General features: G+C 26.4%; 2 protein-coding genes across 2 annotated transcripts; both read right to left on the bottom strand.

Moving 5' to 3' along the window:
* Positions 1-430: 430 nt before the first annotated feature.
* Positions 431-10,509, bottom strand: LOC145974443 (aminopeptidase N-like). Its single transcript, XM_083104283.1, has 12 exons — positions 10,402-10,509; positions 8,666-9,170; positions 8,099-8,575; positions 7,774-7,954; positions 7,287-7,434; positions 6,649-6,730; positions 5,630-5,997; positions 4,899-5,176; positions 2,339-2,517; positions 1,867-2,184; positions 1,690-1,765; positions 431-863 (listed from the first exon to the last, which is right to left on the bottom strand). Exons 2-12 carry the CDS (start codon positions 9,148-9,150, stop codon positions 741-743), a joined length of 2,715 nt encoding a protein of 904 aa, XP_082960409.1. The 5' UTR covers positions 9,151-9,170; positions 10,402-10,509; the 3' UTR covers positions 431-740.
* Positions 10,510-12,512: 2,003 nt separating this feature from the next.
* Positions 12,513-22,639, bottom strand: LOC145974449 (aminopeptidase N-like). The gene is made up of 12 exons (XM_083104296.1): positions 22,532-22,639; positions 20,783-21,299; positions 20,216-20,692; positions 19,895-20,075; positions 19,408-19,555; positions 18,770-18,851; positions 17,751-18,118; positions 17,020-17,297; positions 14,524-14,702; positions 14,052-14,369; positions 13,875-13,950; positions 12,513-13,072 (listed from the first exon to the last, which is right to left on the bottom strand). The coding sequence occupies exons 2-12, from the start codon at positions 21,277-21,279 to the stop codon at positions 12,950-12,952; spliced, it is 2,727 nt and encodes a 908-aa protein (XP_082960422.1). The 5' UTR covers positions 21,280-21,299; positions 22,532-22,639; the 3' UTR covers positions 12,513-12,949.
* Positions 22,640-26,023: the final 3,384 nt, after the last annotated feature.

Genomic DNA, 26,023 nt, shown 5'->3' with positions numbered 1-26,023 from the left:
CGATGCACTATATAAACGAAGAAAATTGATAAAATAAATGGAATAGGTATTATTAAGTAGAGTGCATTTCTCTAATTTTAAAGTATTTCTATTTCTCTTTTCTTTTACAATTTTCGATTTATATTTTTTTCAAAATTATTCAATTATTTTATGCGAGTTTGGTTTTATCTTATACAACAACATTTCGATAGTCTAATTTTATTTTAACTTGATATATAAAAATACATTTTGATTAAAAACCGCTTTAAAAAATTATAATTTGCGGTTCGAGATATAATTATATTTATAATTTTGCGTGTCATTTAAAATACAAAGAAGTAAAATATACATGTATTGTAAATATAAACATTGTAAATATACATACATATATTAGGATATGCTAATCAGAAAATTATAAATAATATATATATATATATGTACTTATTTCTTAATATATATTTATATCAATATAATAATATATTATATTAATATAACTTTACATTTAATATGCATATGTATGTATAATAAAGATTACGAAAATACAATTAACTATCTATATAAATATTAAATCTGCATTACAAAGAAAACCAATAAATAATGTAAAAATTACTTAGAACATAGTTAAATACAATTAAAATATTTTTAACAGTTATGTGAAAATAATGATTAATTATGTATATCAATTTATAAATCTTATCTGAAACATTCATGCTGTATTCTCGACTTCTAAGTAGATCGACGCATTATACATCTTTATATTTTTAATCGATGAAAGAATGAAGAAATTCTTTCTGTCTTTCGATCTCTGAGCAGCGTGTTTGTATCTTGCGTTCAATATTGAAAATCTTTGGTTCTTGAAATTCTTTTCTAGTGAAGTTTCTTATCTAAAGAAGATTATTTTAACAATTATCAATAAATGATCATCAATAAATGATTTTGTAAATGTCGCATTATTATACAGACACAATTTTATTATTGACAGAATTTTAGAACAAGATATGTCGAAAATTATATATAAAATATATAACATGTACAAATTGTTTCATTCGGTATTATAAATTTCTCTATAGTAGATATAGAGAGGCTAAAATTAGACATTTTTTGATAATAAATTTATGTTTGGAAATTCATAATTTCAACGCGATAACAACGCGATAACAAATAAATGATATTTTCAATCTAAGTTGACTTGTTGATAAAGACAACCTATCGAATGCTACTATGTGACAGGCACATATATATATATATTAGAGTTCTGCACGAGCTATAAGCTAATCGATCTGTGGATCGTTTTTTTTCCTACATACCAGTCGAGCAGCAAAGGGAAAAGTGCAAGAGAAATTTTTTCACATTTTTATTTTAATTATTGTTTTGTTTTATTTCAAAAAATTACAAGAGTTGCTCAAAATGACTATTCTAATTCATCGTTGTATGAATGGCAGAAATCAAAAGCCGTTTCTATTGACTCTATCGGAGATCTATTATGGTCCTAGATGACTGTGTGGAAGTATCATTTCTAGACTGTCGCGTTGAAATTATGAATTTGCCAATCTAAATTTATTGTCAAAAAATGTTTAATATTAACCCCTCGACCTACCATAAGAATTCGTAACATCGAAACACCATTTATTGGAAAAAATAAATTTTATAATAAAATTTTAACAATTTTAACAATTTAATAAATATGAAACTTTTATTCATTAAAATTACCTCGTCCAACTGTCCCTTAGAATACACATTGTTAATTATAACAATTAATGCTGGAATCTCACTGACTGCCAGGGAGCTATCAGAACAAAACAATACATTTAAAATTAATTAATATTTGTAATTAATAAGAAGGATAAATTTTCGAATCTATGTATTTTTATGAAATAATATCGTTACCTATGCACAATCTCTTTAATCAAAATATTTAATATGCCTTCAAGCATATACGTATTTTTCGCAAGAGTAAAAACGGAAAGAGAAGTAATTGTGAGAATTGGTACTTTTGGTTCATTGATAGAAATTGCAAGAAAATTAATGTTTGTCTGCAAATAATTCATTACTTTTTTAGGATCTAGGTCTTCAACATAAGCTAGACATTCTAAAATTGTAGGATCATAGAATATAATTGTTTTAATTTTACTAATAAATATACTCCATATATTTGCGATTTTCAAACCATTACAGTATGCCCACCTCTTCCATCCAGGCGACAATCTACAAAAGACAGTCCAGAAAAAAAGTAAATCTTCTAACGAAATTGTGTTATTAGTTTCTTTAGTATTTTAATAAATAATAATTTTTAATTTTATAACTAGTTTCTCAACATATACATAATATAAAAAATCAAATATTATATAAAAAGAATTACGTGTTTTCGTAAGGATTTATCAGATCCTGACGCAGTTGCACAGAGGCCATTGTTTTACATGAATTATCATCCGTAAAACATCTCCACTTTGCAACTTCTTGCTTTAAATATTCAATCCGATCATTATGTTGATCAAGCGGATTCCAGAACGTTAAAAATTCCATCTGTTTTACCACTTTCTAGTATTGGAATAAAAAATATAGTATATCTTTTTATTTAATCCTTTCACATTTAAAGATATTATATATATTAATAGATTTATATATAAATATATATATATATATATATATTTATATATAAATATATATATATATATATATATTTTTTTTTTTCCACAAATATATATATATATATATATATATATATATATTTGTGCAAAACAAGAACAAATTTCTACTAGAATTTTATTTTAATAAATTCATAACGTTATAGCATCAATTATTATTATATTATATTCAACTATTGTATTAATCAAATTAGCCGATCTCTTATTTGAATAATTGTATGCGTATATCCAAATGTATCTACATTCTTAATACGTATATTTCAGTCTATACAGGGTGTATCTGAAATGATGCACTAAGCTTTAGGAGCGTATTCTAGAGGTCAAAATAAGACTTTTTTTCCTATGGACATGGGTCCACAAATGAACCCTCCTCCGAGCTAGAGGCCCCTAAAGTTTGGGGAAAAAAATTAAAAATTGGCTGTATTTCAGAAAAAAAAGGTTTTGACGTTACCTATCACCCTCTCTTGAGAGATAAATAAATTTGCGTTGCGGATGTTTGGTCAATTTCACACATTTTCGAATTTTAACTCGGAGGGGGATTCGTTTGCGGACCCATGTTCATAAGAAAAAAAATTCTTATTTTGACCTCTAGAATACGCTACTAAAGTTTAGTGCATCATTTCAGATACACCCTGTATATCACTCGTTCAAATGTCAAGTGGTATAAGTCAGAAAAATAAAAGTTTAAGAAATAAAGACTTTTGCATTTTCTTTTGTATATGGGTATACATATAAATGATAGATTCGATTCACTTTAAAAACAGACGATTTCAATGTAATTATATGCAATAGATCGTATTATCTGCATCTGAAATCTATTAATTATTACTGAAATCTATTAATGAAATCAATTTTAGATAGCCTTAGTATTATCTGGACTGATATATCATATATCGATGACTAGACTCTCATATATCGAGGAATTGGCTATATGATCAATTATTTTCTTAAATCTATTTCATATCAAATATCGATTTTAAATTTCAACATTTCTGTAAAATATCTTAATTTTTATAAAACAAGTATTTACAAATGGATTATTATGAGCTATACAATGTAACAAAGTTATCTTAAAATTATAAGTCAATTTCTGTAAAATGTTGGCAAATTTTCAATACTCGCTGTAAAAATTTTATTGCGCAAAAAATTAATATCAAGTAGATAATTGTTATTGTATTTTGTAATACTATAAAATTGAATATAATTAAATTATTATACAGGGTGTCCCAGATCACCCGTACACCCCTTTTAAAATGAAAATAAATGGCTTTTATGAAAAATCGCGAACAATTTTTAAGTAAATTGGGTACGCTCTATCAAATGATGATATTTGCAACTTTTAATTCCGACCGGAAATACGCCATCCGGATCGGAAGTTGAATTTTTTTAGGGACACATGGTACTTTTTATTACAGATTCGATTGTACGTGAAAAATTAAGAAATTTTTGTATCAAACGTTTTTTCTAAAAGTGCCTCAGTCAATCTTAAAATTTTTTCATCGCAGTTACTTTCAAGGTCAATTTTAAGATTGACAGAGATACTTTTAGAAAAAACGTCTGATACAAAAGTTTCTTATTTTTTTACGTACAATTCGAATCTGTAATAACAAGTACCATGTTCCCTTAAAAGAATTCAACTTTTAATCCGGATGGCGTATTTCCGGTCGGAATAAAAAGTTGAAAATATCACCATTTGATAGAGCGTACCCGATTTACTTAAAAATTGTTCGGATTTTTTATAAAAGCCATTTATTTTCACTTTAAAAGGGGTGTACGGGTGATCTGAGACACCCTATATATATATATATATATATGTATATATGTATATATATATACACACACAAAGATACACGCGCGCGCGCGCGTACGCACACGCGCGCACACATACACACACACACACACACAACATTGAATATAATATAAATTCTAAAGCCTTAGTATTTTAGGAAAATAGCAATATAAAGTGTTTAAAATTTATAAAATATGATTATTTAAAAAGGAAAACATATGAACTATTTCAAATAAATTTCCAACATTTGGTACATAAATAAAGTTAAGTAAAAATATATAATTAAATATTGCTTCTTTTTTTTTTTAATTATTTAATATATTTTCAAACATATATTTAGTATTATTATAAAGTTACTGCATATCTATTGTTCACACATATTTATTTTTCAATTATTTCACTGTTCTCATATGAAATCGTTGTATTAAATTATAGTTAATTAGCTTAATAGAGAATTTCTTGATAAAATTTATTATTATGTTTACCTGGAATTGAGGGTAAGAGTGCGAGAATACGAAAATATTCGACATAAATTCAAAAGCCCTGATCATAGGATACCATGCTACGATATCGTTTTCCTTTGACAAATATTTCGCAATTTCCCAAAATACTGAGAAATTAAGTTTCTTCTCTATCGCAAAATGGAATGCATCATCGATGATTTGTGCTCGATTGACAACATGTATATACACATATTTTTCAGAATTCAAATATCGCTCAATTCTTTGCCAATTCTCGGTATCATAATAGACGCGATAGTATCCTGTTACACAACAAATTTTTGTCGGTTATTAGAATCCTATAATTGCTTTATGTTGATTAAATATATTTCGAAATATTTTCTTTCTTTTATTTAATGTTTAATATAATAACGGTATCAGAATTGCACATCATAGTAAGTCATAAAAATACATCGATTATATTGCATTTGATGAAATTTCAATATTAACATAGTATATTTTTGTAGAAACAAAGAAAGAGAGAATCTTATATTTTATATATGTATATATAAGCTTTAATATATTTTTTATTATTTTGATTTATACTCGTATTTTATTCATATCATATATGATATATGATAACTGAGTAAATTTAGAAACTCGTATGTTTAAAGAATTTTGTATAAACTCAAATTAGTATTGGCTACAAACATAATGTCTACGTTATATAATATATAATATATATAGACAATATAAGTTTATCATTCAATATTTACCAGCTTGTTGTAAATTGAATATAATCCACTGATCTTTTTCAAGAAAGAATTTAATTTCTTGAGGATGCCATGGTGTTAGCCAAGTAATATTTGTCCAAGTTATAGTAAAATTGTGTTCTGACTCCGTGGTATAAGTAACAGGTATATAATATTGTTTCTCATCCAATTTGTTGGGAAATCGTATAGATATAGTTACAGCATTGCTAGAATGATTTCGCATCACCTCTAATACGGAAAAACAACTCTGCGTAGCCCATGAATCTATTATACTTTTTATATTAAACTCTAATTTGTAATTTAATGCGTTCATTACAGATTGCATAGCGTTCCATAAATGACTGGAAGTTGTTGCTTCAGGCTCACGGAATCTATAAGATTTAACATGGCAATGCTAACTCTATATGTAATTGATCAATATCATAAAAGAGAAAATCACAATTTATATAATTCATTATCATATTTTATTTTAATTTATAATGCAACTTTCATACAAGTATTAACTTTTAAACGTTAATATAATTATGTATATTGTAATTTAATATATAAAGAAATATAATATGTAACATATAATAAATAGTTTATATATTTATTAACGATTAACGAATAAATTTTCATAATTAATAAATAATGAATTTAATTATCACATTACAAAGGTTAAAGCTTTAAACTGTACATATATTTGTGAAACTTGATTCTCAAAAAATTATTCAATTTAAATTGTTTGTAATTTATAAACTATGAATCTCTATCTCATATGTTTATTAAGAAAAATTCGAGTTGAAATTCAGTCGACAAAAACGCATACTCCCTCTGTCTTTTGCCAACCATAGGTTGACAGCAGTCGGGAGTAAAAATTGATAAATATAAAATAATAATATAAGTCTGAGTCTTTTCAAACATCTATGACTTTTAAATAATAACACAGGAAATATATTGCACAAAATTCTTATATATTAAAAAATTTTCTATTCTCTATGATATATACATATATATATATTATTACATTACATTATACTCACCGATTATTGAAATATATATGTAGACCTTTTGCAAATATATCATGCAACAATGTTAATTCTAACATGCGCCATATAATGGAACCTACGATAATTGAAATAAAAAAAGTGATTTAATATACATATTTAAAATGCTTTTATCGCATATATTTTGTGTGTGTGTGTGTGTGTTTAAGTTAATAAATATACTTTTAATTTAAACTAAATAACAAAATGCTTGTGTAGTTAAATCTAAATAAACTAAAAAAGTGTTAAATATATTCTAAAAAAATAAATTATAATAATAGATAAATAATGAATGATTAAGAATATATATGTAAATATAATAAATTAGACTTTTATAATTAATAAGTTTTATGCTTCCTGATTCAGGCGATTTTTTTAAGTCAATGTATTGCTTTAATTAAAAAATATAAACATTAGAAAATTATATAAAAAAATATACAAAAAGAAGTTTGGTTTCAAAAAGTTAGATATTATATCCTTTTTGATATTGTTACCGCAAAGATTATAATAAAATGTAATAAGAATAAAAATATAGAAATTTTGACAAATAAATTTGTTTATATAAATGATTTCCCACTTCTTGTGAAATTAACATTCAGAAATTTATAATTATTTAATTATTTACTTATGCATACCTTTGTTGTGGGAAAGAGAGGAGTAATAATTTTCAGGATAGCTATTATGTTCTGTAGCAGAATTTATAACGATATAAGTGTTTAGATCGAGTAATTCATGTTGAACTTGAACTACAAACAAATCCATTATCCGGAAATTTGGCAGAGCCTAAAATCAATTCAATACAATCATAACTATAACTAATTAGAGAGAAAAAGCTTTTAGTACATATAAAAACTAGCATCATAGTATGTTAATTAATTGCTAAAAAATGTTAAAAATAAAATTTGTATGTGTGTAAATCTTTTCGTAATAATTTTCATATATAAAAATATATATTTATTTCTTATAATTTCCTTTTATCAGATTTATAAAAATTTAAAAGATTTGGATTATCATTATTTTTTATATTTAAGAAAATTTGTAGAAATATTTAGCAATTGTGTACAATGCTAAACTGTTAATTGTTTTGACTACGTATTCAAATAGCGTTAGTGATAAAATAACTTTTTCGATGATAAATGTTTCGAAATATATTTTATAGCCCTCGTTTAACCATTGATCAAACCAAGATGGACCCATCAGATTGCTAATACATTTTTGTGCCATCCCACGTGCTATAATGTGCGCAATTTTCACTTTGCGTGGGATAGGATCTAACTTTTCATCGTAAACGATATCTGCTTCTCTAAAAATCATTATGCATGATTAATATATGAAAAATTTTGAATACTAATATAATTTTACTTCAGTAAATTTTAATATATATATATATATATATATATATATATATATATATATACATATATCTTTAATTATATATACATATTACCTGTAAAAAACAAATCCCAATGTCTGTTTGACTTCAACTTCTAAATCCAAGATTGCTACATGATCCACTTTCTCTTCAAACGAGTCCTTTTCACAAACAATCGTCGAATTATTTTGTAAGTATCTAGTAATATTTTCTATAATATGCAGCGAAAATTCCATTTGCGATTTCAATTGCGGTCTGTACAACATGCTAACAGTTTTATTGTTAGTCACATTACTGATCCGATGATAACCAGTTACTACTAATGCTATACTATCTATGGGCATCAAAGGAGTCGTGTGAAAATATGTCCACGTTATATTATAGCGCTGCGGTTTAGATACTTTTATCGGCATATTTGACAAAACTGTGTGTTGTCGATGATGGTTTATGATAATATCAAATCTACTCAATTCAATTTCGGTTGTTCTCAATTTTGGGTTGTTCCAATATGGAAATATTTGCTGTTTTTTTGTTTGAGTATGTGCCATTAACCTATTGTATTTAACATTATTGCATATTAAGCATACAATGTACAAAGTATTTAAGAGTTTTGTTTTCATATTTTAATATACTTCTACTCACTGTATATCTTCTCCTGCCTTTATAAACGAAATTCTAGAAGAGTTTGTTCTAAAATTATTTATTGTATACTCATGATTAACCAAAGTCATTTTCAAAAGATATATATCAGGTAACAAAACATCGTCAAAGTCGAACATGACATAATTTTTTCCATAATATATTGGTAATTTAATTTTATGGACCATGTTAGTACATATTTGTCTTAAGCCCACTGCTGATACATTCCAATTCGGTAAATAAAAATTTATGTGTTGTGTTGCATACTTAATATGAATAGTGATGTCATAATTAATGAGAAGAGGCAGATCAGTGCGAAGATATGCAACTTGTATTAAATAATGTAATGGCAATATAGTGTCTGACAAATTGTAGTACAATGCATTGCGCCACAGGACATCCGATTTTTGATCATTAGTAGGATTCGCTATTGCCATTGCGGCAATGTATATTAAACTACTACTTAATAATAGCTTTATGAATCTCATGTTAAATTTCTTTCGGATATCTATAAAAACGTTTCTTTATTAGAAACAAGATATTTACAAATTTTATGCGAATTGGCTACGATTTTTTTACTTTTGTGTGAAAAAACATGCAAGATAATTTATACTAATGCTTAGCAATGCTTAGTAAAATAGGATTAATTACAATAATGATAAAATTATTATATATTATTAATAGATATATAACATCACATAAATAAAATTTAAATGTACAACTCTCATTTTTATAAACGACATATAAAATATTTTCCTTGAATTTGTATATAAAAAGACACACACATGAAGGACGTAATTTAGATAATTCCAAGAAGGCCAACACAATAAATATAATTTTTATTTCTCTTAAGTTCGATTATCTTCAATATTTCTTCTAGTATAGTTATATGTTTTTGTGTCTTACATATTATGTATTCTCTACGTACACAAATTTTAAAAATCTTAATCATTTCTTTAAATATGTATGTTAAATTTAGAGATATAGAAAAATTAAAAATGTATGAAAGATGAAGGGATATTTCCAACAACTGGATTTTATATGTGATATGTATGTTTACTAACATGGTATCTTCGAAGTTTATACGTCCTTCTTAAACTTAGTTTAGAGTGAGAAATATATGAAAAACGAACGATACACAATAAATATGTGCCGAAATCAAATTTATTTGAAACTTTGTTGATACAACAATTCAAATTAAATGTAAAATAATGCTAAACGAACAATATATTAGTTTTATATTAGTACATGTTATAGTATATTTTGGAACACATTTTTGGAACTACATATTAATCTATTGCTCATTCTTCATTTGCGTTCGTTATATTTCTAACTTGACATTTTCTGTGTATGTAACATTAGATAACATCGACTTCATTATAAAAAAAGTGTTTTAAAATCAAATCACAAGTAATATTAAACATCTTTAAGATAATTTTATAGCTATAGTATAAAATTTCGAACACAATAATTTTATATCGTCAAATAAAGCTTATAGATTTTCTATATATTAAAATGATTAAATGATACTATTACAATACGTGTCTAAATGTCTTCATATTATTCGCGATATATGAAAATAATACTTTCAACAAAGAACTATATTCATTTGAAAATTGAAGAAGAATCTTTTTTAAGAAATAAAATAGTTGCTTGTTATTTCACACATTTCTATATGCATACATTCAAGAAAGAGATATATAAGCTAAATATTTTATTCAATTTATTTAATGTCTTACCCTATTTTATGAGGCAGCTACAGGTTTAATATCAAATAAACGTTCAATCGCGATCTTACCGCTTCAAGAGACTATTATAAACTGACAGCGCTGTCGCTTAGTTTATACCCTAAATATGTAAGATACGTAGTGTCATGTAAACACCATTTTGATTATACATAACATAAGAAAATCTTTTCATCGATAGAAGTCAATACGTACGTATTTATATATACTTTTGTTTAATCTTTATATTCCGTTTGTGACCGTTTTCATATTTAAAGTTTTTTTTTGTAAAGACAAATTTTTGGAAAAACATGTGGGAGAGAAAATTAATTTCGGAATTGTTTCTTTAAATATATTAGATAAATATATTCTGTATTTTCTATTATATATATTTGTTGAGTCGGCAGTCAGATCAAAGGAAATTATCTAGGTAATTAGACTGTATGAATATATTTATTCAATTAATAAGATGCAGACAGATTTAGCTTATTACAAAAACTAATGTGATTTATCACGTGCGCACTCGATAACGAACGATATATGAAAGAGAGAACCTAATTCCTAAATCCTAAATTTTTCCTTTTGTAAGTAATACAGCTAACAGTATTTTCAACATAACTCCTGAAATAAGCATTTCCGCACCTATGTCCATATAACATTTTTTCATCCTATAATATATATATATATAAACTTGAAATAAAAAAATAAAAATCTTATTATTAAAGTATTACAGTATTGAATTTATCGGTATTATATAGAATTGCCAATCTTATAAGAACTGTTGAGAAATAACAAATTATTTCGCTTTTCAATAAGTTTGGAAAATTTCTTACTTCCAAATTCTCGCAAAATATTCGCCATATATTTTATTATTGTTGAATTTATGCCATTTTAAATTTAATGAAATCAATTTATGAAACTTGCAAGATTGGAGTATAATATTATTCTTCTTTGATAACACACACAAAAATTATTATCAAAAGGTTATGTTAAGTATTTATATTTGTTTCTTTATATAATAATCGAAAAACTTTGTTGTGCTGAATTAGCATTTTTCAGAATAGAACTAAAAATATTTGTATTTTGAGAGAATCATAATACATGTTGTTATCAGAGATACAAGTCTTCTTAGTTTGTTATTTCTTCTAAAGATCACTGTTGGATACATTATGTTACACATTGTTTTATTGTTCTTTTAATATTGTCTTAAATTAATGATTAAAATTTTAATGATACAGACAGAGACATACATGTGTACTTTGCGTTAAATATATGATCTAATTTAAATTTAAAGCAAACTTTTTGAAATTATATAGATTTAAACGATGATCCTAAATCACACTACCATCGACAACGTTTTTGTCGCATTATATTTGACATATATTTCTGATTTTTTAACTATTTTCTCTCTCTCTCTCTCTCTCTCTCTCTCTCTCTCTCTGTCTCTTTTCCCGTCTCCATTGATTCTGCGCGAATGCTCGCCACACAAATAATTTTCCCCGGTCGCGTTGTTCCGCGCGCGACCGTGTGAATACTCGCATTCGTCATTCCGAATCCGCGCAGGAATATTCGCGGCGACAAGATTTTTCTTAGGGGAGAATCGTCGTATGACCCCTGGCAGGACATTTGTCGGAGATTTACCGGGACTCTTACTATGTTACTGCGTTATGTAACTATATCGTACTTAGAAGACACAGAAGACACAAATAACCATAAATTTGTATTGTTTGTTTCTCGATTAAAAATGATGAGTAAACTTAAAAATGATTAAACAAACGATATCGTTTAACTTTAAAAAATTTTGTTTAAAAATTGCAAAAAAATCGATGCACTATATAAACGAAGAAAATTGATCAAAATAAATGGAATAGGTATTATTAAGTAGAGTGCATTTCTCTAATTTTAAAGCATTTCTTTTTCTCTTTTCTTTTACAATTTTCGATATATATTTTTTTCAAAATTATTCAATTATTTTATGCGAGTTTGGTTTTATCTTATACAACAACATTTCGATAGTCTAATTTTATTTTAACTTGATATATAAAAATACATTTTGATTAAAAACCGCTTTAAAAAATTATAATTTGCGGTTCGAGATATAATTATATTTATAATTTTGCGTGTCATTTAAAATACAAAGAAGTAAAATATACATGTATTGTAAATATAAACATTGTAAATATACATACATATATTAGGATATGCTAATCAGAAAATTATAAATAATATATATATATATGTACTTATTTCTTAATATATATTTATATCAATATAATAATATATTATATTAATATAACTTTACATTTAATATGCATATGTATGTATAATAAAGATTACGAAAATACAATTAACTATCTATATAAATATTAAATCTGCATTACAAAGAAAACCAATAAATAATGTAAAAATTACTTAGAACATAGTTAAATACAATTAAAATATTTTTAACAGTTATGTGAAAATAATGATTAATTATGTATATCAATTTATAAATCTTATCTGAAACATTCATGCTGTATTCTCGACTTCTAAGTAGATCGACGCATTATACATCTTTAGATTTTTAATCGATGAAAAAATGAAGAAATTCTATCTGTTTTTCGATCTCTGACCAGCGTGTTTGTATCTTGCGTTCAATATCGAAAATCATTGGTTCTTGAAATTCTTTTCTAATGACTTTTCTTACCTAAAGGAGAGTATTTTAACAATTATCAATAAATGATCATCAATAAATGATTTTGTAAATGTCGCATTATCATACAGACACAATTTTATTATTGACAGAATTTTAGAACAAGATATGTCGAAAATTATATATAAAATATATAACATGTACAAATTGTTTCATTCGGTATTATAAATTTCTCTATAGTAGATATAGAGAGGCTAAAATTAGACATTTTTTGATAATAAATTTATGTTTGGAAATTCATAATTTCAACGCGATAACAAATAAATGATATTTTCAATCTAAGTTGACTTGTTGATAAAGACAACCTATCGAATGCTACTATGTGACAGGTACATATATATATATATTAGATTTCTGCACGAGTTGTAAGCTAATCGATCTGTGGATCGTTTTTTTTCCTACATACCAGTCGAGCAGCAAAGGGAAAAGTGCAAGAGAAATTTTTTCACATTTTTATTTTAATTATTGTTTTGTTTTATTTCAAAAAATTACAAGAGTTGCTCAAAATGACTATTCTAATTCATCGTTGTATGAATGGCAGAAATCAAAAGCCGTTTCTATTGACTCTATCGGAGATCTATTATGGTCCTAGATGACTGTGTGGAAGTATCATTTCTAGACTGTCGCGTTGAAATTATGAATTTGCCAATTTAAATTTATTGTCAAAAAATGTTTAATTTTAACCACTCGATCTACCATAAGAATTCGTAACATCGAAACACCATGTATTGGAAAAAATAAATTTTATAATAAAATTTTAACAAATAAATATGAAACTTTTATTCATTAAAATTACCTCGTCCAACTGTCCCTTAGAATACACATTGTTAATTATAACAATTAATGCTGGAATCTCACTGACTGCCAGGGAGCTATCAGAACAAAACAATACATTTAGAATTAATTAATATTTGTAATTAATAAGAAGGATAAATTTTCGAATCTATGTATTTTTATGAAATAATATCGTTACCTATGTACAATCTGTTTAATCAAAATATTTAATATGCCTTCAAGCATATACGTATTTTTCGCAAGAGTAAAAACGGAAAGAGAAGTAATTGTGAGAATTGGTACTTTTGGTTCGTTGATAGAAATTGCAACAAAATTAATGTTTGTCTGCAAATAATTCATTACTATTTTAGGATCTAGGTCTTCAACATAAGCTAGACATTCTAAAATTGTAGGATCATAGGATATAATTGTTTTTATATAACTAATAATTAGACTCCATATATTTGCGATTTTCAAACCATTACAGTATGCCCACCTCTTCCATCCAGGCGACAATCTACAAAAGACAGTCCAGAAAAAAAGTAAATCTTCTAACGAAATTGTGTTATTAGTTTCTTTAGTATTTTAATAAATAATAATTTTTAATTTTATAACTAGTTTCTCAACATATACATAATATAAAAAATCAAATATTATATAAAAAGAATTACGTGTTTTCGTAAGGATTTTTCAGATCCTGACGCAGTTGCACAGAGGCCATTGTTTTACATGAATTATCATCCGTAAAACATCTCCACTTTGCAACTTCTGGCTTTAAATATTCAATCCGATCATTATGTTGATCAAGCGGATTCCAGAACGTTAAAAATTCCATCTGTTTTACCACTTTCTAGTATTGGAATAAAAAATATAGTATATCTTTTTATTTAATCCTTTCACATTTAAAGATATTATATATATTAATAGATTTATATATATATATATATATATATATATATATATATATATATATATATTTGTGCAAAACAAGAACAAATTTCTACTAGAATATTATTTTAAAAATTCATAACGATATAGCATCAATTATTATTATATTATGTTCAACTATTGTATTAATCAAATTAGCCGATCTCTTATTTGAATAATTGTATGCGTATATCCAAATGTATTTACATTCTTAATACGTATATTTCAGTCTATACAGGGTGTATCTGAAATGATGCACTAAGCTTTAGGAGCGTATTCTAGAGGTCAAAATAAGACTTTTTTTCCTATGAACATGGGTCCACAAATGAACCCCCCTTCGAACTAGAGGCCCCTAAAGTTTGGGGAAAAAAATTAAAAATTGGCTGTATTTCAGAAAAAAAAGGTTTTGAAGTTACCTATCACCCTCTCTTGAGAGATAAATAAATTTGCGTTGCGGATGTTTGGTCAATTTCACACATTTTCGAATTTTAACTCGGAGAGGGATTCGTTTGCGGACCCATGTTCATAAGAAAAAAAATTCTTATTTTGACCTCTAGAATACGCTCCTAAAGTTTAGTGCATCATTTCAGATACACCCTGTATATAACTCGTTCAAATGTCAAGTGGTATAAGTCAGAAAAATAAAAGTTTGAGAAATAAAGACTTTTGCATTTTCTTTTGTATATAGGTATACATATAAATGATAGATTCGATTCACTTTAAAAACAGACGATTTCAATGTAATTATATGCAATAGATCGTATTATCTGCATCTGAAATCTATTAATTATTACTGAAATCTATTAATGAAATCAATTTTAGATAGCCTTAGTATTATCTGGACTGATATATCATATATCGATGACTAGACTCTCATATATCGAGGAATTGGCTATATGATCAATTATTTTCTTAAATCTATTTCATATCAAATATCGATTTTAAATTTCAACATTTCTGTAAAATATCTTAATTTTTATAAAACAAGTATTTACAAATGGATTATTATGAGCTATACAATGTAACAAAGTTATCTTAAAATTATAAGTCAATTTCTGTAAAATGTTGGCAAATTTTCAATACTCGCTGTAAAAATTTTATTGCGCAAAAAATTAATATCAAGTAGATAATTGTTATTGTATTTTGTAATACTATAAAATTGAATATAATTAAATTATTATACAGGGTGTCCCAGATCACCCGTACACCCCTTTTAAAATGAAAATAAATGGCTTTTATGAAAAATCGCGAACAATTTTTAAGTAAATTGGGTACGCTCTATCAAATGATGATATTTGCAACTTTTAATTCCGACCGGAAATACGCCATCCGGATCGGAAGTTGAATTTTTTTAGGGACACATGGTACTTTTTATTACAGATTCGATTGTACGTGAAAAATTAAGAAATTTTTGTATCAAACGTTTTTTCTAAAAGTGCCTCAGTCAATCTTAAAATTTTTTCATCGCAGTTACTTTCAAGGTCAATTTTAAGATTGACAGAGATACTTTTAGAAAAAACGTCTGATACAAAAGTTTCTTATTTTTTTACGTACAATTCGAATCTGTAATAACAAGTACCATGTTCCCTTAAAAGAATTCAACTTTTAATCCGGATGGCGTATTTCCGGTCGGAATAAAAAGTTGAAAATATCACCATTTGATAGAGCGTACCCGATTTACTTAAAAATTGTTCGGATTTTTTATAAAAGCCATTTATTTTCACTTTAAAAGGGGTGTACGGGTGATCTGAGACACCCTATATATATATATATATATATGTATATATGTATATATATATACACACACAAAGATACACGCGCGCGCGCGCGTACGCACACGCGCGCACACATACACACACACACACACACAACATTGAATATAAACTAAATTCTAAAGTCTTAGTATTTTAGGAAAACAGCAATATAAAAAGTTTAAAATTTATAAAATATGACTATTTAAAAAAGAAAACATATAAACCATTTCAAATAAATTTCCAACATTTGGTACATAAATAAAGTTAAGTAAAAATATATAATTAAATATTGCTTCTTTTTTTATTTAAATTATTTAATATATTTTCAATCATATTTTTAGTATTTTTGTAAAGTTACTGCATATCTATTGTTCACACATATTTATTTTTCAATTATTTCACTGTTCTCATATGAAATCGTTGTATTAAATTATAGTTAATTAGCTTAATAGAGAATTTCTTGATAAAATTTATTATTATGTTTACCTGGAATTGAGGGTAAGAGTGCGAGAATACGAAAATATTCGACATAAATTCAAAAACCTTGATCATAGGATACCATGCTACGATATCGTTTTCCTTTGACAAATATTTCGCAATTTCCCAAAATACTGAGAACTTAAGTTTCTTCTCTATCGCAAAATGGAATGCATCATCGATGATTTGTGCTCGATTGACAACATGTATATACACATATTTTTCAGAATTCAAATATCGCCCAATTCTTTGCCAATTCTCGGTATCATAATAGACGCGATAGTATCCTGTTACACAACAAATTTTTGTCCGTTATTCGAATCCTATAATTGCTTTATGTTGATTAAATATATTTCGAAATATTTTCTTTCTTTTATTTAATGTTTAATATAATATCGGTATCAGAATTGCTAATCATAGTAAGACATAAAAATACATCGATTATATTGCATTTGATGAAATTTCAATATTAACATAGTATATTTTTGTAGAAACAAAGAAAGAGAGAATCTTATATTTTATATATGTATATATAAGCTTTAATATATTTTTTATTATTTTGATTTATACTCGTATTTTATTCATATCATATATGATATATGATAACTGAGTAAATTTAAAAACTCGTATGTTTAAAGAATTTTGTATAAACTCAAATTAGTATTGGCTACAAACATAATGTCTACGTTATATAATATATAATATATATAGACAATATAAGTTTATCATTCAATATTTACCAGCTTGTTGTAAATTGAATATAATCCACTGATCTTTTTCAAGAAAGAATTTAATTTCTTGAGGATGCCATGGTGTTAGCCAAGTAATATTTGTCCAAGTTATAGTAAAATTGTGTTCTGACTCCGTGGTATAAGTAACAGGTATATAATATTGTTTCTCATCCAATTTGTTGGGAAATCGTATAGATATAGTTACAGCATTGCTAGAATGATTTCGCATCACCTCTAATACGGAAAAACAACTCTGCGTAGCCCATGAATCTATTATACTTTTTATATTAAACTCTAATTTGTAATTTAATGCGTTCATTACAGATTGCATAGCGTTCCATAAATGACTGGAAGTTGTTGCTTCAGGCTCACGGAATCTATAAGATTTAACATGGCAATGCTAACTCTATATGTAATTGATCAATATCATAAAAGAGAAAATCACAATTTATATAATTCATTATCATATTTTATTTTAATTTATAATGCAACTTTCATACAAGTATTAACTTTTAAACGTTAATATAATTATGTATATTGTAATTTAATATATAAAGAAATATAATATGTAACATATAATAAATAGTTTATATATTTATTAACGATTAACGAATAAATTTTCATAATTAATAAATAATGAATTTAATTATCACATTACAAAGGTTAAAGCTTTAAACTGTACATATATTTGTGAAACTTGATTCTCAAAAAATTATTCAATTTAAATTGTTTGTAATTTATAAACTATGAATCTCTATCTCATATGTTTATTAAGAAAAATTCGAGTTGAAATTCAGTCGACAAAAACGCATACTCCCTCTGTCTTATGCCAACCATAGGTTGACAGCAGTCGGGAGTAAAAATTGATAAATATAAAATAATAATATAAGTCTGAGTCTTTTCAAACATCTATGACTTTTAAATAATAACACAGGAAATATATTGCACAAAATTCTTATATATTAAAAAATTTTCTATTCTCTATGATATATACATATATATATATTATTACATTACATTATACTCACCGATTATTGAAATATATATGTAGACCTTTTGCAAATATATCATGCAACAATGTTAATTCTAACATGCGCCATATAATGGAACCTACGATAATTGAAATAAAAAAAGTGATTTAATATACATATTTAAAATGCTTTTATCGCATATATTTTGTGTGTGTGTGTGTGTGTTTAAGTTAATAAATATACTTTTAATTTAAACTAAATAACAAAATGCTTGTGTAGTTAAATCTAAATAAACTAAAAAAGTGTTAAATATATTCTAAAAAAATAAATTATAATAATAGATAAATAATGAATGATTAAGAATATATATGTAAATATAATAAATTAGACTTTTATAATTAATAAGTTTTATGCTTCCTGATTCAGGCGATTTTTTTAAGTCAATGTATTGCTTTAATTAAAAAATATAAACATTAGAAAATTATATAAAAAAATATACAAAAAGAAGTTTGGTATCAAAAAGTTAGATATTATATCCTTTTTGATATTGTTACCGCAAAGATTATAATAAAATGTAATAAGAATAAAAATATAGAAATTTTGACAAATAAATTTGTTTATATAAATGATTTCCCACTTCTTGTGAAATTAACATTCAGAAATTTATAATTATTTAATTATTTACTTATGCATACCTTTGTTGTGGGAAAGAGAGGAGTAATAATTTTCAGGATAGCTGTTATGTTCTGTAGCAGAATTTATAACGATATAAGTGTTTAGATCAAGTAATTCATGTTGAACTTGAACTACAAACAAATCCATTATCCGGAAATTTGGCAGAGCCTAAAATCAATTCAATACAATCATAACTATAACTAATCAGAGAGAAAAAGCTTTTAGTACATATAAGAACTAGCATCATAGTATGTTAATTAATTGCTAAAAAATGTTAAAAATAAAATTTGTATGTGTGTAAATCTTTTCGTAATAATTTTCATATATAAAAATATATATTTATTTCTTATAATTTCCTTTTATCAGATTTATAGAAATTTAAAAGATTTGGATTATCATTATTTTTTATATTTAAGAAAATTTGTAGAAATATTTAGCAATTGTGTACAATGCTAAACTGTTAATTGTTTTGACTACGTATTCAAATAGCGTTAGTGATAAAATAACTTTTTCGATGATAAATGTTTCGAAATATATTTTATAGCCCTCGTTTAACCATTGATCAAACCAAGATGGACCCATCAGATTGCTAATACATTTTTGTGCCATCCCACGTGCTATAATGTGCGCAATTTTCACTTTGCGTGGGATAGGATCTAACTTTTCATCGTAAACGATATCTGCTTCTCTAAAAATCATTATGCATGATTAATATATGAAAAATTTTGAATACTAATATAATTTTACTTCAGTAAATTTTAATATATATATATATATATATATATATATATATATATACATATATCTTTAATTATATATACATATTACCTGTAAAAAACAAATCCCAATGTCTGTTTGACTTCAACTTCTAAATCCAAGATTGCTACATGATCCACTTTCTCTTCAAACGAGTCCTTTTCACAAACAATCGTCGAATTATTTTGTAAGTATCTAGTAATATTTTCTATAATATGCAGCGAAAATTCCATTTGCGATTTCAATTGCGGTCTGTACAACATGCTAACAGTTTTATTGTTAGTCACATTACTGATCCGATGATAACCAGTTACTACTAATGCTATACTATCTATGGGCATCAAAGGAGTCGTGTGAAAATATGTCCACGTTATATTATAGCGCTGCGGTTTAGATATTTTTATCGGCATATTTGACAAAACTGTGTGTTGTTGATGATGGTTTATGATAATATCAAATCTACTCAATTCAATTTCGGTTGTTCTCAATTTTGGGTTGTTCCAATATGGAAATATTTGCTGTTTTTTTGTTTGAGTATGTGCCATTAACCTATTGTATTTAACATTATTGCATATTAAGCATACAATGTACAAAGTATTTAAGAGTTTTGTTTTCATATTTTAATATACTTCTACTCACTGTATATCTTCTCCTGCCTTTATAAACGAAATTTTAGAAGATTTTCTTTTAGTAGATATTCTAAAATTATTTATTGTATACTCATGATTAACCAAAGTCATTTTCAAAAGATATATATCAGGTAACAAAACATCGTCAAAGTCGAACATGACATAATTTTTTCCATAATATATTGGTAATTTAATTTTATGGACCATGTTAGTACATATTTGTCTTAAGCCCACTGCTGATACATTCCAATTCGGTAAATAAAAATTTATGTGTTGTGTTGCATACTTAATATGAATAGTGATGTCATAATTAATGAGAAGAGGCAGATCAGTGCGAAGATATGCAACTTGTATTAAATAATGTAATGGCAATATAGTGTCTGACAAATTGTAGTACAATGCATTGCGCCACAGGACATCCGATTTTTGATCATTAGTAGGATTCGCTATTGCCATTGCGGCAATGTATATTAAACTACTACTTAATAATAGCTTTATGAATCTCATGTTAAATTTCTTTCGGATATCTATAAAAACGTTTCTTTATTAGAAACAAGATATTTACAAATTTTATGCGAATTGGCTACGATTTTTTTACTTTTGTGTGAAAAAACATGCAAGATAATTTATACTAATGCTTAGCAATGCTTAGTAAAATAGGATTAATTACAATAATGATAAAATTATTATATATTATTAATAGATATATAACATCACATAAATAAAATTTAAATGTACAACTCTCATTTTTATAAACGACATATAAAATATTTTCCTTGAATTTGTATATAAAAAGACACACACATGAAGGACGTAATTTAGATAATTCCAAGAAGGCCAACACAATAAATATAATTTTTATTTCTCTTAAGTTCGATTATCTTCAATATTTCTTCTAGTATAGTTATATGTTTTTGTGTCTTACATATTATGTATTCTCTACGTACACAAATTTTAAAAATCTTAATCATTTCTTTAAATATGTATGTTAAATTTAGAGATATAGAAAAATTAAAAATGTATGAAAGATGAAGGGATATTTCCAACAACTGGATTTTATATGTGATATGTATGTTTACTAACATGGTATCTTCGAAGTTTATACGTCCTTCTTAAACTTAGTTTAGAGTGAGAAATATATGAAAAACAAACGATACACAATAAATATGTGCCGAAATCAAATTTATTTGAAACTTTGTTGATACAACAATTCAAATTAAATGTAAAATAATGCTAAACGAACATTATATTAGTTTTATATTAGTACATGTTATAGTATATTTTGGAACACATTTTTGGAACTACATATTAATCTATTGCTCATTCTTCATTTGCGTTCGTTATATTTCTAACTTGACATTTTCTGTGTATGTAACATTAGAGAACATCGACTTCATTATAAAAAAAGTGTTTTAAAATCAAATCACAAGTAATATTAAACATCTTTAAGATAATTTTATAGCTATAGTATAAAATTTCGAACACAATAATTTTATATCGTCAAATAAAGCTTATAGATTTTCTATATATTAAAATGATTAAATGATACTATTACAATACGTGTCTAAATGTTTTCATATTATTCGCGATATATGAAAATAATACTTTCAACAAAGAACTATATTCATTTGAAAATTGAAGAAGAATCTTTTTTAAGAAATAAAATAGTTGCTTGTTATTTCACACATTTCTATATGCATACATTCAAAGAAAGAGATATATAAGCTAAATATTTTATTCAATTTATTTAATGTCTTACCCTATTTTATGAGGCAGCTACAGGTTTAATATCAAATAAACGTTCAATCGCGATCTTACCGCTTCAAGAGACTATTATAAACTGACAGCGCTGTCGCTTAGTTTATACCCTAAATATGTAAGATACGTAGTGTCATGTAAACACCATTTTGATTATACATAACATAAGAAAATCTTTTCATCGATAGAAGTCAATACGTACGAATTTATATATATTTTTGTTTAATCTTTATATTCCGTTTGTGACCGTTTTCATATTTAAAGTTTTTATTTAAGACAAATTTTTGGAAAAAATTAAAACATGTGGGAGAGAAAATTAATTTCGGAATTGTTTCTTTAAATATATTAGATAAATATATTCTGTATTTTCTATTATATATATTTGTTGAGTCGGCAGTCAGATCAAAGGAAATTATCTAGGTAATTAGACTGTATGAATATATTTATTCAATTAATAAGATGCAGACAGATTTAGCTTATTACAAAAACTAATGTGATTTATCACGTGCGCACTCGATAACGAACGATATATGAGAGAGAGCCTAATTCCTAAATCCTAAATTTTTCCTTATTTAAGTAATACAGCTAACAGTATTTTCAACATAACTCCTGAAATAAGCATTTCCGCACCTATGTCCATATAACATTTTTTCATCCTATAATATATATATATATAAACTTGAAATAAAAAAATAAAAATCTTATTATTAAAGTATTACAGTATTGAATTTATCGGTATTATATAGAATTGCCAATCTTATAAGAACTGTTGAGAAATAACAAATTATTTCGCTTTTCAATAAGTTTGGAAAATTTCTTACTTCCAAATTCTCGCAAAATATTCGCCATATATTTTATTATTGTTGAATTTATGCCATTTTAAATTTAATGAAATCAATTTATGAAACTTGCAAGATTGGAGTATAATATTATTCTTCTTTGATAACACACACAAAAATTATTATCAAAAGGTTATGTTAAGTATTTATATTTGTTTCTTTATAAAATAATCGAAAAACTTTGTTGTGCTGAATTAGCACATTTTTCAGAATAGAACTAAAAATATTTGTATTTTGAGAGAATCATAATACATGTTGTTATCAGAGATACAAGTCTTCTTAGTTTGTTATTTCTTCCAAAGATCACTGTTGGATACATTATGTTACACATTGTTTTATTGTTCTTTTAATATTGTCTTAAATTAATGATTAAAATTTTAATGATACAGACAGAGACATACATGTGTACTTTGCGTTAAATATATGATCTAATTTAAATTTAAAGCAAACTTTTTGAAATTATATAGATTTAAACGATGATCCTAAATCACACTACCATCGACAACGTTTTTGTCGCATTATATTTGACATATATTTCTGATTTTTTAACTATTTTCTCTCTCTCTCTCTCTCTCTCTCTCTCTTCAAATATTCGTGTAATTATTCTCTGTATAAAATTTATTTTTCCAAATATTAATTAATATTAAGATCTTATCAGAAATATGCATACAAATTCGCATGCAGAAAATATAAATAATAATAATATGATTCCTATTAATTGAAATAAATTAATAAATTGTAATTTTCATTTACAATTTTCATGAAAAAGGATACATTCATGTACAAACGGAATATTATTACATGGCGATACATTATGTAACAGAATTCCTGATATATCAGTTACCATTAATGTGAAAATTATTAATTGTATAAATATTATCCATATCGGCTAATATATATCTGTTATCGGTTAATAAATCTGTTATTGTTTGCAGTTAATTATAAATTGGACAGCACCTAAATATTCGCAAAGTTCCCAGCGTATAACGGAACTCTAATATTTCTCTTTAAATTCGAAATAAATTCTCCGCGTTTTCGCTTATCAGCACTTAATTAAAGTTAGCAATCCGTGAGTACGGGAGAAACTGCATTTTCAAGGATCGATAGACGACGAAGCGCAAAACTGTGACGTTCGTAATTACAATGTATTTCGCATTTAAAATGCAAGCTCAAGCATATATTTTGCGAAAGATTTAAGTGGGAACTCTACAAATCACGATTGTATACATCATCTTATCAATATTCGCCAATATGAACTTACTTATACATCATGCACAATTAGTCTTTAATTTCAATTTAAAAGAGATTAATTTTTTTATAATCGAAAGGAAAAGCTATTCTTTTAAGATTTTAATGACAAGATATATAAAATAATCGATAAAACGGTTTTTATTTATAAAAGATGGATTTCGCCAAGTGTGATTTCCAATAATTTATATATTCTTACGTTTTGCATAAAGTTCTCTATATAATGTATGTAGCTTATTTTTATATTTCATATATATGTTTTATTGAATCGTGACGAGAGAACAATTCCGATTGCGATGTGTATCGATTATTCGCCAACTCCGACAGGTTTTGCGATCAGCATTTCTATGCCGAATGTAGCAGTATATCATTTTTTTTCGCGATCGCTTCCGCCGTTGATTCAGCGCGATCGCATCCTCCAGATTATTAAACCGCGATAGTTCATTGGACGTTATATCGTCGACGCGACGACAAGCGTTTGCGACGCGCTATCTTTCTCGCGTTGTTGCTGAACGCGAGTCGCGGTCGTTCCTCCTTAGTTGTTCTGCCTCATCGTGTCCCACCTCATAAATCTCTCCCTCTCTCTCGCTCTCTCTCTCTCTCTCTCTCTCTCTCTCTCTCTCTCTCTCTCTCTCTCTCTCTCTCTCTCTCTCTCTCTCTCTCTCTCTCTCTCTCTCTCTCTCTCTCTCTCTCTCTCTCTCTCTCTCTCTCTCTCTCTCTCTCTTTCTCTCTCTCTCTCTCTCTCTCCCTCTCTCTCTCCCCCTCTCCCTCCCCCTCTCCCTCCCCCCGCTCTCTCTCTCGCTCTCGCTCTCGCTCTCGCTCTCTCTCTCTCTCTCCCCTCCCTCCCTCCCCCCTCTCTCTCTCTCTTCCCGTCTCGATTGATTTCTGCGCGATTGCTCGCCGCACAAATAATTCTCCGACGTTTTCCCCGGTCGCTTTGTTCCGCGCGCGACCGTGCGAATACTCGCATTCGTCATTTCGAATCCGCGCAGGAACATTCGCGGCGACAAGATTTTTCTTAGGGGAGAATCATCGTATGACCCCTGGCAGGACATTTGTCGGAGATTTACCGGGACTATGTTACTGCGTTATGTAACTATATCGTACTTAAAAGACACAGAAGACACAAATAACCATAAATTTGTATTGTTTGTTTCTCGATTAAAAATGATGAGTAAACTTAAAAATGATTAAACAAACGATATCGTTTATCTTTAAAAAATTTTTTTTTTAAATTGCAAAAAAATCGATGCACTATATAAACGAAGAAAATTGATCAAAATAAATGGAATAGGTATTATTAAGTAGAGTGCATTTTTCTAATTTTAAAGTATTTCTTTTTCTCCTTTCTTTTACAATTTTCGATATATACTTTTTTCAAAATTATTCAATTATTTTATGCGAGT

Source organism: Camponotus vicinus, unplaced genomic scaffold (genome assembly GCF_025532165.1).
Source record: "Camponotus vicinus isolate PSW18456_S1 unplaced genomic scaffold, iyCamVici1.0 SCAF_7, whole genome shotgun sequence".
Taxonomy (NCBI): domain Eukaryota; kingdom Metazoa; phylum Arthropoda; class Insecta; order Hymenoptera; family Formicidae; genus Camponotus; species Camponotus vicinus.
The sequence above is the reverse complement of the archived record's forward strand: the minus strand, read 5'-3'. Positions and strand labels throughout refer to the sequence as shown.

Bases quoted from the DNA above. Each gene is read 5' to 3' on its own strand.
- LOC145974443 (XM_083104283.1), bottom strand. From the start codon at position 9,150: ATGAGATTCATAAAGCTATTATTAAGTAGTAGTTTAATATACATTGCC. The intron at 2,185-2,338 runs GTAATTCTTTTT...TGTCTTTTGTAG, and splicing joins ATAAATCCTTACGAAAACAC to ATTGTCGCCTGGATGGAAGA. The intron at 1,766-1,866 runs GTAACGATATTA...TTGTTCTGATAG, and splicing joins ATTAAAGAGATTGTGCATAG to CTCCCTGGCAGTCAGTGAGA.
- LOC145974449 (XM_083104296.1), bottom strand. From the start codon at position 21,279: ATGAGATTCATAAAGCTATTATTAAGTAGTAGTTTAATATACATTGCC. The intron at 20,693-20,782 runs GTGAGTAGAAGT...TAAATACAATAG, and splicing joins AAGGCAGGAGAAGATATACA to GTTAATGGCACATACTCAAA. The intron at 14,370-14,523 runs GTAATTCTTTTT...TGTCTTTTGTAG, and splicing joins AAAAATCCTTACGAAAACAC to ATTGTCGCCTGGATGGAAGA.